Source organism: Oncorhynchus mykiss, chromosome 1 (genome assembly GCF_013265735.2).
Source record: "Oncorhynchus mykiss isolate Arlee chromosome 1, USDA_OmykA_1.1, whole genome shotgun sequence".
In the NCBI taxonomy this organism is placed as follows: domain Eukaryota; kingdom Metazoa; phylum Chordata; class Actinopteri; order Salmoniformes; family Salmonidae; genus Oncorhynchus; species Oncorhynchus mykiss.
In genome coordinates, this window is record NC_048565.1 from 63,620,221 (window position 1) to 63,630,569 (window position 10,349).

The 10,349-nt window shown below is 40.4% G+C and overlaps 2 protein-coding genes and 1 long non-coding RNA gene across 3 annotated transcripts; 1 reads left to right on the forward strand and 2 right to left on the reverse strand.

The window, feature by feature from the left end:
- The first annotated feature begins 16 nt into the window (after positions 1-16).
- Positions 17-1,209, forward strand: LOC110526795. Its single transcript, XR_002474022.2, has 2 exons — positions 17-364; positions 710-1,209. It is a non-coding gene; the product is annotated as an uncharacterized LOC110526795 (long non-coding RNA).
- A 3,404-nt stretch (positions 1,210-4,613) lies between these two features.
- vent (ventral expressed homeobox) lies at positions 4,614-5,657 on the reverse strand. The gene is made up of 3 exons (XM_021616534.2): positions 5,609-5,657; positions 5,272-5,471; positions 4,614-5,145 (listed from the first exon to the last, which is right to left on the reverse strand). The coding sequence occupies exons 1-3, from the start codon at positions 5,655-5,657 to the stop codon at positions 4,876-4,878; spliced, it is 519 nt and encodes a 172-aa protein (XP_021472209.2). The 3' UTR covers positions 4,614-4,875.
- Positions 5,658-8,014: 2,357 nt separating this feature from the next.
- Positions 8,015-10,198, reverse strand: vox (ventral homeobox). Its single transcript, XM_036982664.1, has 4 exons — positions 9,811-10,198; positions 8,965-9,273; positions 8,622-8,854; positions 8,015-8,420 (listed from the first exon to the last, which is right to left on the reverse strand). The coding sequence occupies exons 2-4, from the start codon at positions 9,266-9,268 to the stop codon at positions 8,193-8,195; spliced, it is 765 nt and encodes a 254-aa protein (XP_036838559.1). The 5' UTR covers positions 9,269-9,273; positions 9,811-10,198; the 3' UTR covers positions 8,015-8,192.
- Between the last annotated feature and the right edge of the window lie 151 nt (positions 10,199-10,349).

Consider the following 10,349-nt stretch of genomic DNA (forward strand, 5'->3'; position numbering starts at 1 on the left):
CCCTCTCCCTCCTTCCTCGCTGTGCTGTTGATGTCTGTGAGGAAGATAGCAGATTATGTAGCAAGTTTATCCTCCGCTACCATGGTGAGCAATGACAGCCAATCAGCCTTAGCTGAGACACTGAGGCTTTGTCGTGCTTGTTGCTGGTTACTTTATGTAATGTACCTATTTTTTTAGGGGGTTGCTCTGGCCCCTGCAGGTGCATGTTATGCCATGGCCTGAAACCAAGGAGGTGGGCTAAGTGCTGACGGAGCTCAGAAAACAGCTACTCTGTCTTTCTCAAACATCTTCAAGGTCTCTGGGGAGGGATAAATGCCCACGAGAAGGTGTTTGCTTTGGGGAGAGAGCTCTGGATCTGCACAGGGTAAGTCCGCTTCTTTTGGATGATTTTCACCTGATTATAATATAGACCTAAAACTCTATCCTTACAGGCTCAGGCAGAGAATAAAGTCTATTTTAGGTTTTTCACATGTGCTGTTAAGCAAATAATTATTAAGAATGTGTTAATTGCAGTTATTGTCTTATTCAATGAGTGAAGTCCTGAAAATTATTTTCAACGTATTCTAAAGTATTATTTACTTGTGCAAAGTTGCCGATGCATGATCAAATATGAATCACTTCATTTTTTTATGTTATTTTAATGACATTGCATAAGTTTTCAAATCCAAAGAGTTAATTCTGTGGGGTTGTCTGTGTCTCTCCCTTCTAGGTCCACACAGCGGCCGATTCGAGGGGGGTATCTGTACTCGCTGTTCCTTTTTCCTATGCATATACCTCTTTGAGATCTAGCTTTAAAGAGGCATAGGGCATGGGAAAATGGGGCTGCAGAGGTATTTCACCGACCGGACTACCCCTGGTCAACCAGCACAGCCCTAAGTACTCCCTGTTCCCCCATCTTGGACCTGAACCAGAGAAACCCAGAAAACAAAACCACAACAAGAAACCCTGAACTCAGTGGAGAGACTGTACCATACCTCGTCACGAGAAACTGGGTTTTACAATGTCCTGAAATATTCTATTGTCATTTCCTTTATTTTGTATTTTTGATGATAATACTATAGTATGTTTCGTCGATGTCCAAGTTGTTGTTTTATTGCCTGCTTTCTATATTGATGTGTTGTCCACCTAGTGGGTGGAATTGTCTGGTGTTGTTCAGTAACAGTCTATAAAAAAAATGTTGGGCTGAAGAACCAATTATTGATCTTCAAATGTCTTATTTTCTGTTACAGGACAAATGTATCCCTTCAATTGGATAACCATGAATAGTTAGGGAGTAATCAGACAATCACATCTTAAATAGATTTACATTTGAGTTATTCTTTGACATAGTTTAAATAACACCATACCACCTTATACCATGCAGAAATGACACTATGACGACTTTAACAGAACATTCACAAATGAATAAGATTTTGAGGAATGGCCATCTTTATAAGGTCAAGGGCATTGCAAAATATGATTTAGATCCCAGTAAAGTCCCCCATTAGCTTAGTTATGAAAAGGTTACACTTTAATAATTAAACAGTCGTTTTTCCTCAAGCCTATGAGATGTAAAGAAGAATATAAAGTGGTTATGGTAAAGAGAAAGGTTTGAAAAAGTGTGTTTCTGATCTTATCATACAAATTTTCCAAAAAACAGGAACCTCCGTGATTTTCCAAAATGACGCAATGTTCTTAAAACTATGCTGGTTTCTAAGAACTATGCACGGTTCTAAGAATCTTGCCTTTAATTCTGATTATTCAGTTGCAATAGATGCTTGTACTTCTTGAATAACATCTCCTGTATCAGAGACATCTGTAGCCAACGATAAACTGGAAGAGTGAGGGATGGGAGAATAACATGAATGCTAATTATGCAGAAAACAGCCATTGAGACTACTATTCCCACCCTCCTCAGTCCTATCGGCTCCCCTTTGTCTCTAGCCATTCAGCCACAGAGCAGTCAGCTCTTAGCAGGGCAGTTAGCACATTCTGACATTACTACACATGTTAGTTTGTCACAATGGGGAATTATTAACATTAACCATAAAGTAAACTGCAGTTTATTTTTAAATACTGTAATAAACGTTCATGTTGTGCCTCCTAGTGGGTATGACCAGAATAATTTTTTGTCAACCAATGACAGCAAATTTATATAAATGATACATGTCTGTTGCTCGGTTTGTAGTATTTTTGATTGACTTCATCCTGTGATTTATTTCATTACAACAAACTGTGTTCTTGACACAATTTTAGTAAACCATCCATCAGATATTGTGCCTGATACAACTCATACAGTAAATGGATGAGTAGCACTTCAAATAAAATATTTTTTCTTCCAGGTCTCCTCAACACCGGGAAACAGTCTAGTTCAACCTAAAGACAATCCCTTCCTACCCAATACCCACCCTCAGATCAAACAAACTCAGATGGACTGATTCAGATGTAGCTGGCTTTAGATATCAACAATAGCTTATTCACTCAGAAATGGACTGTTTTGGAATGATGAATTTAAGAGGTATCTATTGTTGTACTAAAAAATACAGTAGTTTAAACAAATCAAAAAAATATTTTTAAAAATAGGCCTACACTATCCTTTCCATTTAGCTTAGACAATACCATAATATTTCATGTTTGAGAATGAATGTCAATCAAAGTAACTTCCAGTAGCAAAACAGTTACCCCTGAGTTCCTTTAGGTCCCCAACACCACACTCATATGCAGATCAACATTTTGGTCATGCAAAAACATTGCCTCTCAGTCTACAGACAAGTGGGAAAAGCAATAACATATTTAACCATTGGTTGTTATCTGCGCCTTACCAAACTTAATGCAAGAAGCAAAACAAATCATGAGGATTTTTTTTTTTTGCAGAGCCCAATACCAGTCCTGTATTCAATAGACCAATACCAACAGCAATAGGTGTCAGTATCCCTTAGATTTTGCATAAACCATAGATTATGCAAAAAATACATCATTTAGGCCTATTGTTTGGAAACGTGAAACTCTCAGTGTCTTTGTTTAATAGAGTGCACAGTCAGTGACTCAATACCAGAGCTGTGATTTTGCTGGACTGGCTACATTTTTTGACATTTACATTTGAGTCATTTAGCAGATGCTCTTATCCAGAGCGATTTACAGTAGTGAGAACACACATTTCCATACTGTAGTGAGCGCATGTACATTTCATACTACTCCTCGATAATATCTGGGCATATTTGACCTCAGATGCACTGCAAGCCCTGAGTGTTGTGTCAGATGTTCTGTTTTTCAGAACCAACTTCACTCAGAACTGGTTGAGATAGAGTGAGCATATCATCCGATTAGAGGTGACATAAATAGACTAGTTTCCACATAAATTTCCCATTGGTAAATGGGATGGACCCTTGAATGACTCCAGAATTGTTTATGACGGAAATTCGGAATGACTCAATCAGCCACCTATTTAGCTGGTATCAACTAATGACTTTAACTTGAGGAAATATACACCTCTAGCAGACTTTAGGGCGCCGTTCCCTCGCGCCTCTCGAGTAAGTGCGAATCTTTCGATTGAGAGACAATAGAGCTCAATGATCTTGTAGATACCTCTTCTTTGATGTCTCTTTCAACCTCTTTGAAGATGCAAATCTCCTGCTAGCGGAGTGCAGGCAAGGCTCGGAGCCACACCATACCACCGGACGCCATCGGAAATATTTGTCTACAGCAGCCGGCATACAGACAAACAGACGTATCTATCTGCATACAGAATTATATATCTGTATGCCACTACATGTTGCTGCAGATAGATTGCAGTGGCCTATACTGCCTACTGATATATATATATGAACCTTTATTTAACTAGGCAAGTCAGTTAAAAACAAATTCTTATTTTCAATGACGGCTTAGGAACAGTGGTTTAACTGCCTGTTCAGGGGCAGAACGACAGATTTGTACCTTGTCAGCTCGGGGGTTTGAACTTGCGGTTACTAGTCCAACGCTCTAACCACTAGGCTACCCTGCCGCCCTAACCCTAGATACGCCCTATCTAATCAATTTCGATCATTGTGATCATGATGTAGTCTGCATGTTCACATTGGGTTGAAGAAACGCACCACTGACACCTATGGAATATTTGCTAAACCTATAGAAGGAATGGGCGATACCAAAATAAGCACCAACGAGGAATCAACGACAAGTTATTGGCATACGTTTTCTGACATTATACAGCTTGTTGCGTGACCTTATGACATGTGTTTAAACACCAAGCAATTGTGTTCTTTCATACAGAAGCCATGCTAACGTCCCGTCTCATAGCTATATACCCACTTATGATGTCATGGTTTTTATGTTTAGTTGACCTAGAATATGCATTGATTTATTCAACTAGGTAATTCAGTTTAAGAACAAACTCTTTATTTTAAATGACGCCTAGGAACAACTGCCTTGTTCAGGGGCAGACGGTTGCTAGGCCAACACTCTAACCACTAGGCTACCTGCTGCCCAGTGTTTGGAAGATTAGTGAACGCAATTGTGAATGAAATATGCCCCTGATTTGGTTAAAATACAATTATTCCAAGGACTAAACAGAAACGATTATGGAATAGTACATGCATAATGGCAAAAACAAGCACAAGGTAAAAAGCAAGAAGCTGGTAACAATTATACATTTTATTTGTGAAAAACGTAATATCCAAATGTTTACATATATTTATTTGTATATACATCAAACGTAGTACTTTGCAAGTAATTAAAATGTCTACAATAGCCCCAAAACAGACAACGATGGAGACAGATCTAGATTCTAGATACAAATTCCCCAATTGGAATCAACCAGTTGCGAGTCAAATAATTAAACAGAAGTTCACTATTAAAACAGAAGTTATACTTTAAGAATCAGTCTTTAGGATTGCTGTCCAGTCAGTAGTAACAGGGCGCCAACATCATGGGGTGAATTGGTTTTCCATGAATCATCTGTTGCAAAGGGACTCTCTGAATGTGATGCGGGCAGAGCGCTTGTGTTCTCTGGGCGAAGGTGTGGAGCTGTCCACCAAGCGCTTGGTGCTGAAACGACCGAGCGGCGTAGACCAGTGGAGGCAGCAGAGATGCTGGAGGAGAAAATAATTCTGGTCGCAGGTCTTGGACCTCGCGTTTCAGCTTCATCCTTCTGTTTTGAAACCATGTTTTCACCTGAAAGGAAATAATAAAATATGATATATTAATGAATGCTAACGTTGTAATGGTGTTTCTTGATCAAACCATGAAATCCAAGTCGAGAAGACATGTCGTAGCTTAGGCTATGGCTTGTGTCCTTACCTGAGTTTCAGAGAGCTTCATTTTCTCAGCAATCTTTCTCCTCTGAGTTGTACCGAGGTATTTGTGTTTGTTGAATGTTCGTTCTAGTCTGCAAATCTGATCAGAGGTGAACTTGGTTCTCATCCTGCGGTGTAGTGCATACTCGCCGTCGCTATCGTCCCCCACCTCGCTCTCAGAGCCCGAGGTGTAGCCACAGCTATCTGGAAAGGTAAACAAACAAAATCAAAATCAAAAGTCAAGTCATTCATCCAGAAATCACAAGTAGGCGTATATGTAACAACACTCCAACATCAAATGCTCAAATCGATTGTTTTGAGGGGGGAAATTATACACGAACTGTTTGGAGATGATGGAGTGTAGTCGTCTTTAGTAGCAAGCTCGTTCATGTCGACATGAAGGATCACTTCAGTAGGTCCTTTTGGCTCAACTGCAACTTGATTATACGTTGATGGAGCCCGGGGAACAACTACGCAAGGCATGCGGGACCTTGTCCTGTCATGTGTTGTGTCTTCTTCGATGTCCACTTGGTCCGTTGAAGTGTTGTAAAAACTTTGAGATAGCCATTCGACTGAGAAGTTCGCCATGGTGTGCCCTCTTGTTGGTGCGATCTGGTGGTCTGTTGTATGTAAGGCCTCGAACCTCGGATCCTCGCTCTATATAGGAGACACCCCACTGTATTTGCATATGCAAAGGTCTCTCAACCGAACGATACAAACCGTGATGGTCTGTGTAATGGATATTAATAGATGTTGCAATCGTTGATGTGTCCCAGCGCCACCATGTCTGAGTAGGCTATGAAACTCGGTCTAGTCAGGTATAGCCTCCTAGTTGCTCATCTCAGAATGAAATGATTTAAGTATGTCAATTACTAAAGAGTATGACTTTATGATAGGCCATTATGAGATTAGAGTAGACGGGGTTAAACATAATTGTAGGCCACTGCTTTGATTTTATTACATTATTTCATTTGTAAAAGTAAATACTTTTTTTTATGTCAATAGCATCGACATGATTTATTGATAGCCTACAATAATCTAACGGGGAAATATATAGGCCCTATATATCCATGCAATGCAAATATTACCCCAAAATGTATGATGTCATACGACCTTTTTCTATACGTAAAATGCTCTATTGCGCTGATATTCTATGGGGCCAGGTTACTGTAACTATCATTTGTGAGACCATTGTTCCAGACGTAGACAGAAGCGCCCAGCTGTCTGCTCACCAACATGAAGCTGATTGCTGATGAGGACCAATTGTATGTCTGACACAGTGGGTGTGAATGCTTTCAAGCATGCCTAAACGGAAAATGAGAGAACCACATTTGATCTCTGTTTACTTGTGAATTTGAAAGGGCATTTGCTTTAGGCCCCTGGCGAATCGTGAATCTCAAGCAACCATGTTCCATAGCAGGTCTCAATGCAGTTCCTATATTTCATTCAGCACATCAACATCACTGCACTTCTTCATAATACCTGCACTGTTGGAGCTAGAAACACAAGCATTTCGCTTCACCAGTGATAACATCTGCAAATCTATGTACACGACCAATAAACTTTGATTTGATTTAATTGCATAATATAGCCTACAGTAGTTACCCTCTATGTCGTATCTGTCTGTATGTGTGGTTTTGTGATCTAGTCTACCACCTTTAAATGACCACGCTTCAATTGATTGTTTACGGCCAACTGGACAATGACTGGTTTTCACATGTATTTATATAGACAAAGTTATCCTATCTATTTCCTACTTCAAGACATAGGGTCTCAGCAATCGTATCACATAATCCCATTGTTACCCCAGGCACAACATCAAACCTGAGATCGGACTATTTAGCACACAAAACCCCAGACTCTCTGGAGCCAGTCCCTAGAGCTCATGTGGTAAGTGTAAACTCATCAATGACAGGCTCAATTAGGACTAATTGTTGACCATGATCTCCCCGTTAGCTAACATTTGAAGTGCCGCATTAGAGACAAACAGAATTAGTTGACGCGCATATGAAAGCACAGTATGTGGGCCACTGCTGTGGTGAACAAGAGAGGGAAGTGACGTAGATGATACAGCCTAAAATGTAGCCGTTCTGTCAGATTTTCATTGATTCGTAGGTAAATTCATCAAGGTTACCACGCTATATGCAAAGGCCAATATATAATTCGTTTTGTAGGCCTCAGATTTGTTACCTGGTAGTCATGGGCCAACATCAGGGAGAGTAGCTGCTGCCTCGGCAGTTTTGGCCTACAGTTCTGTTCAACAGCGTCTACGCTAATCCCATAAAGGCCTATAATGAAGTCATACTTTTAAAATAATTGAAATGCCTAAATAATTGAATTCTTAGATGGGCAAGTAGGAGGCTATACCTGACAAGACGGAGTTCATGGGGATCCTTAATAAATACAAAACAATATCACTGTTGGTTAATGTAAGTAAACATTTCACGGTAAGGTTTGTTGTATTCGGCGCATGTGACAAACAAGTTTGCTTTGATCAGGGAAGCTACCAGATTGACAACTCAGGCCCAAGAGCCAATCAACTGATCCCCAACCACACTGCGTTTCATGACCCTGGAGCATCTATTCTTGAACGATAGATCAATGTGATCTATTCATGGTACCCCTAATCATGTAATCAAAATAATACGATCATCCTACATTTAGCAGAATTTATTTAATCTGTCCATATGGCCCTTGACAGCAACTATTGTCGCTGTCAAACGTGAAAATGTTGACATTGCATACGAAAGTAGAAAAGTAAGGTTGTGATATAAGATAGACTTTATTGAATGATAAATATAATTTTAACATCTGTACATCTTTAAAGAAATATAAAACATGTTCACGTCCAAGAAAAAACAACAACTAGATTTCACTCGAATTTAGTGTTAGAGTGGAAAGTTCAGTCTGTAGTTTTTAATGTCCTTAGTAGAAATATGCGTAAGGGTGTTGATGAGAAACCATCTGTTCCATGGGGATCTGTTGCACCATGGGCTGGTATATCACGTGGTTTACAGCGGGGGAGAGTTGCTGTTCACCGAAGCCGTGGTACTGAAATGGTCGAATGGGCTGGAACATCATCTGAGACTGAACTGGATACTCTTGGAGCTCCCTTTTCAGTTTCATCCTCCTGTTCTGAAACCAAGTTCTCACCTGAAACATAACATGAAAATGGATTAGAACCAAATGAACACTAATGTAATCGAATGAAATATACACATTGTATAATGACAATAATGTGCATACCCACTGAGCACAAACGGGTTGAGTCAACGTTGTTTGAACCAACGTGGAATAGACGTTTAATTGACATCTGTGTCCAGTGGGTAGTTTACATTTAGTTGATGTTCTTACCTGAGTTTCAGAGAGGTTCAACTTCAGTGCCGTTTTGACTCTTTCTCCAGCATCTGGATATTTGTGTTTGTTGAAAATCTTCTCCAGCTTTTCTATCTGCTCCGGTGTGAACCTAGTACGCACACGTCGTTGGCCACCGTCTTTCTCTCCCTCGCTCGTCTCTTCCACAGAGGGACATTCCGAGGAGACCGCCTCACTGTCATACCCCGAGGTGTACCCGCTGGTTTCTGAAACTGTGATACCATTGTCAGTGAATACACTTCAATAAAACACCCATTATTAATAATGTAAAATATATGTTTTATTATTGTTATTATTGTATCGTATAGTAAATTGTACTTACGACTTGGGGAAGAACATGTTATCGGATGCAGAGGTGAGCTCAACCTGGATTCTAGATTTTGGGGTTCTTCAGTGGAATCCGTGAGTTCAACCCTCGTGGTCTTTGGTTTTGGTTGGAGGTAGACCTTGTTATAAAATGTTGGCGGTTGAGGCTGGACCATACAAGGAACATGGGGTCTGCAGTAGGTTGGTATAGTGTCCACAGGTCCTTCTTTCGGGTTGGTGTTGTGATTGCTCTGTGCGAGCCAGTCGACAGAGAAGACCTTGACCATGTTTGCCTCTAGGAGCTCTGTGTTGGTCAGCATACTATCTAAAGAGGGCCAGAGAATGTTGTGACAAGACCTGTTGAGGGCCCTCCCTATAAAGTCCCGACCCACTTAAAATGGTGCATATGCAAAGGCTTGTTAACGCCTGATCGATTCCCAGTGATTGGGGCCTAATGCCTCGTTGTTGAAGCCTTTCACATCCTGATTGTGTGAAAGCCTGGCGCCACCAAGTCTGTGAGAACCAGTTGAGATCGTGCATTTGTCTGCCTCAGCTGAAAGTATACCGAAACATCACATACAGAGGCGGAGTGTCCTCATCTGCATCATAGTTCAAAGGATGTTATATGTTGACACAATGTGTATTTAATATTAATAAAAATAAGAACTTGACGTTTAAGTTGTATTCCAGAGCGAATAGATCACACTGAAAACAGCAGACCAATTAAAAACACTATCTAATCAAGATAACAGGATTTGCCATAGGCCCAGACTTAATAAAAAATGACACCTCAATAGACTGAACTTGTAACACCATGCTGCAACACAAGTTAGTGAGGAGACAATTATGTCTATATCTGTACCTTGTGATCCCAGAGGTGACACCACGGGTTCCAGAGTGCTGGGGCGATCTTTGTTCCTGGGGCCAGTAGTTTATCCTGATCTGGTAACCTAAACAGGTACAACTCCAGACCTTCTACAGTATTAGGTGATTAACCAGTTGTAAAAAGGTTTTATGTGGGCTATGATGGGCCAAGAGTTTTTCTAATCAGGTCACATGGTTTAAAAAAAAGTATTGGCAAAACTCCTGGCCTTGGGGAGGATAAAACCCCTGTCAAACTGCAGCAACCTTGTACTTGTTCATATTCATTATATTTAAAGCCAGACCTCTAGCCTACACAGAAACAGTGACAGCAACATGATTGGACAATATAACTGCTTTGTGCATGTTTGCATCATGTAGGCCTAATAACTCCCGGTCTATTCTGATTATTGATTCAACTTGGGCTGACTAGGCTACCCAGACCTTTTAAATCCAAAATGATTGACAGATAATTTTTGCACGAGTTGACAAATCGCGAGGCTAATCGGTCTAAAAAACAGCACTTTGCCCCTCCCTTTA

Bases quoted from the DNA above. Each gene is read 5' to 3' on its own strand.
- vent (XM_021616534.2), bottom strand. From the start codon at position 5,657: ATGAACGAGCTTGCTACTAAAGACGACTACACTCCATCATCTCCAAAC. The intron at 5,472-5,608 runs GTTCGTGTATAA...TTACCTTTCCAG, and splicing joins CACTCCATCATCTCCAAACA to ATAGCTGTGGCTACACCTCG. The intron at 5,146-5,271 runs GTAAGGACACAA...ATTTCCTTTCAG, and splicing joins TGAAGCTCTCTGAAACTCAG to GTGAAAACATGGTTTCAAAA.
- vox (XM_036982664.1), bottom strand. From the start codon at position 9,268: ATGCTGACCAACACAGAGCTCCTAGAGGCAAACATGGTCAAGGTCTTC. The intron at 8,855-8,964 runs GTAAGTACAATT...ATGGTATCACAG, and splicing joins AACATGTTCTTCCCCAAGTC to TTTCAGAAACCAGCGGGTAC. The intron at 8,421-8,621 runs GTAAGAACATCA...GTTATGTTTCAG, and splicing joins TGAACCTCTCTGAAACTCAG to GTGAGAACTTGGTTTCAGAA.